The sequence below is a fragment of the Hypanus sabinus genome, unplaced genomic scaffold (assembly GCF_030144855.1).
Source record: "Hypanus sabinus isolate sHypSab1 unplaced genomic scaffold, sHypSab1.hap1 scaffold_958, whole genome shotgun sequence".
Classification (NCBI taxonomy): domain Eukaryota; kingdom Metazoa; phylum Chordata; class Chondrichthyes; order Myliobatiformes; family Dasyatidae; genus Hypanus; species Hypanus sabinus.
In genome coordinates, this window is record NW_026781813.1 from 172,501 (window position 1) to 175,456 (window position 2,956).

At 47.7% G+C, this 2,956-nt stretch overlaps 1 protein-coding gene across 1 annotated transcript in view; it reads right to left on the reverse strand.

The window, feature by feature from the left end:
* Nucleotides 1-1,661, reverse strand: part of LOC132390572 (zinc finger protein Aiolos-like) — a 58,158-nt gene extending 56,497 nt beyond the window's left edge. The window contains exon 1 of the mRNA XM_059963180.1: nt 1,490-1,661. Within this exon, the coding sequence (XP_059819163.1) occupies nt 1,490-1,661 (172 nt within the window). The remainder of the gene's footprint in view (nt 1-1,489) is intronic.
* Nucleotides 1,662-2,956: the final 1,295 nt, after the last annotated feature.

Genomic DNA, 2,956 nt, shown 5'->3' on the forward strand with positions numbered 1-2,956 from the left:
TTAACGCTTTGTTACCAAGTTTCAGTACTGCCTTGCAGAATCTCTCCGACTAACTTTCTGCAAAATAGCCTTCACTTCTAGACAGCTGCACAGAAACGTCAACAGAGAGTGGAAAACAAAGTTTGCTTTTAGACACTTCCTGTTTAAAAAATATTCAGAAGATGCAAGAACCCCCAGTCACTTGGAAAAGGGTTGGTGCCACGGATTGGTCCTCTTTGCCTGAAGCAGTAACGCTTTGGTAGTCCGAACAAGGGCCGACCCCGGGGATGAAAGGGTTAATGTGCGGGGAGCGTCTGATGACTCTGGGCCTGTACTTGCCGGAGTTTAGAAGAACGGGGTGGGGATCTCGTTGAAACCTGTTGGATGCTGAAAGTCAGCGGGTGCTGGGAATCCGCGTCCAAACCCACACGACCTGCTGGAGGGGACTCGGCCGGACAGGCGGCATCTGTGGAGATGAATAAGGAGTTCGGCATTTTCGGGCCAAGTCCCTTCCCGCGGGGAGGGTTTTTTCATGTACTGGGGGAGTCTGGGACCAGAGGGCACAGCCTCAATAAAGAAGTGTCCTTTTAGAACTTAAATGAGGAGGAATTTCTTCAGCCGGAGGATGGCGAATCTGTGGAATTCGTTGCCACAGACGGCTGTGGAGGGCAAGTCACTGGGTTTATTTAAAGTGGAGGTTGATAGTCTATTGTTTAGTCAGGGCATCAAAGGTTACTGGGAGAAGGCAGGGGAATGGGTTTGAGAGGGATAGTAAATCAGCCATGATGGAATGGGAGAGCAGAGTCGATGGGCTGAATGGCCTAACTTTGCTCCTACCTACTTATGGTCTTACTCGATCTGCTGTGCCGCGTCATTGCTTACAGTGTAGGGGACGAAAACCTGAAGTAAAACCGACCAATGCAAACCGACATTTCGCCAGCAATTTGGGGTTTTGATTACTGGAAGCTCTGCAGACCCGTGGCAGAAACAGGCCATTTGGCCCTTCCAGTCTGGCTCCCCCGTTCCAGCACGGCTGACTCGTTCTCCCTCTCAACCCCAGTCTGCTGCCACACTGTGTCACAGTGCCCATCAGGAGTATTCCTCCCTCCCCTCCCCTCGCAAGTTTTCAAGTTTTATTGTCTTACAGCATTGAATCACAGTGGAACTCAATTTGCCTCTATCAACAGAAGAAAGACTCTTTCGTGTCGAAGTGAAAACAGATCTCCACAAAGTGATCTAAATTAATTACAAATATAAAACACAAAACTAGTTGATTGCATAAATATTCACCCCCCCCCCTTCAAGTCAGTATTTAGTAGACACACCTTTGGCAGCAATTACAGACTTGAGTCTGTGTGGATGGGTCTCTATCAGCTTTGCATATCTGGACACTACAATTTTACCCCCATTCCTCTTCACAAACCTGCTCGAGCTCTGTCAGATTGCACGGGGATTGCCCTTTCCAAGTCCGGCTACAAATTCTCAACGGGACTGAGGTCTGGACTCTGACTTGGCCACTCCAGGACATTAACCTTGTTGTATTTAAGCCATTCCTGTGCAGCTTTGGCTTTATGCCTGGGGTCATCGTCTTGCTGGAAAACAAATCTTCTCCCAAGTCGCAGTTCTCCTGCAGACTGCGTCAGGTTTTCCTCCGGGATTTCCCTGCGTTTTGCTGCATTCATTTTACCCTCTACCTTCACAAGCCTTCCAGGGCCCGTTGCAGTGAAGCATCCCCACAGCATGATGCAGCCACCACCGTGCTTCACGGTAGGGATGATGTGTTTTCAATGATGTGCGGTGTTTGGCTTAGGCCAAGCATAGCATTTTTGGCCAAGAAGCTCAACTTTGGTTTCATCAGTCCACAGAAACTTCTCCCAGCTGACTTCTGAGTCTCCCACGTGCCTTCTGGCAAACTCCAGCCAAGATCTCACGTGAGTTTTTTTCTCAACAGTGGCTTTCTCTTTGCGACTCTCCCGTAAAGCCCTGACTGGTGAAGCAACCGGGCAACAGTTGTTGTACGCGCATCTCAGCCACTGAAGCTTGTGACTCCCCCAGAGTTGTCACAGGTCTCTTGGTGGCCTCCCTCACTAGTCCCCTTCATGCACGCTCTCTCAGTTTTTGAGGACGGCCTGCTCTAGGCAGATTTACATCTGTGCCATATTCTCTCCATTTCTCGATGATTGACTTAACTGTACTCCGAGGGATACTCAGTGACTTGGAAATTTTCTTGTATCCATCCCCTGACTTGTGCTTTTCAATAACCTTTTCGCAGAGTTGTTTAGAGTGTTCTTGTGTCTTCACGGTATAGTTTTTGACAGGACACTGACTCTCCAGCAGTTGGACCTTCCAGATACAAGTGTATTTTCACTTCAGTCAGTTGAAACCCCTTGATTACACACAGTGATCTCCATTTAACTAATGATGCGACTTCCAAAACCAATTGGCTGCACGAATGATGATTTGGTGTGCCGTACTAAAGGCAGCGAACACTTACGCAATCAAATGCTTTGTGTTTTTATATTTGCAATTAATTTAGATCACTTTGTGGAGATCTGTTTTCACTTTGGCATGAAAGAGTCTTTTTCTGTTGATCGGTGTTTTAAAAAAAAGACAAACTAAACCAACTGCGATTCAATGTTGTAAAACAATAAAACAGGAAAACATCCGGGGAGAGTGGCAGGTGGATGGGGGCGGTGTGAATACTTTTTACGGGCACCGACAGTCCCTAATACAAAGTGGACAAGTCACCTTATGAAATGAAAGGCTGGACAGACTGGGTGTCAAATTCGATATAAGGAGTAGTTTTATTCTGACGCAGGCATTGAAACACACAGTGAGATGCGTCGCTTGTACAGTCTGCGGACGTGCTGGCGGCTGCCCGCAAGGCACCAACATAGCATGTTCACAACTGAGTAAACCTCCCCCTTGTTCAATCAAAGGCTATGATGAAATACAGTCTGTCTCCTGAGGAAGGGTC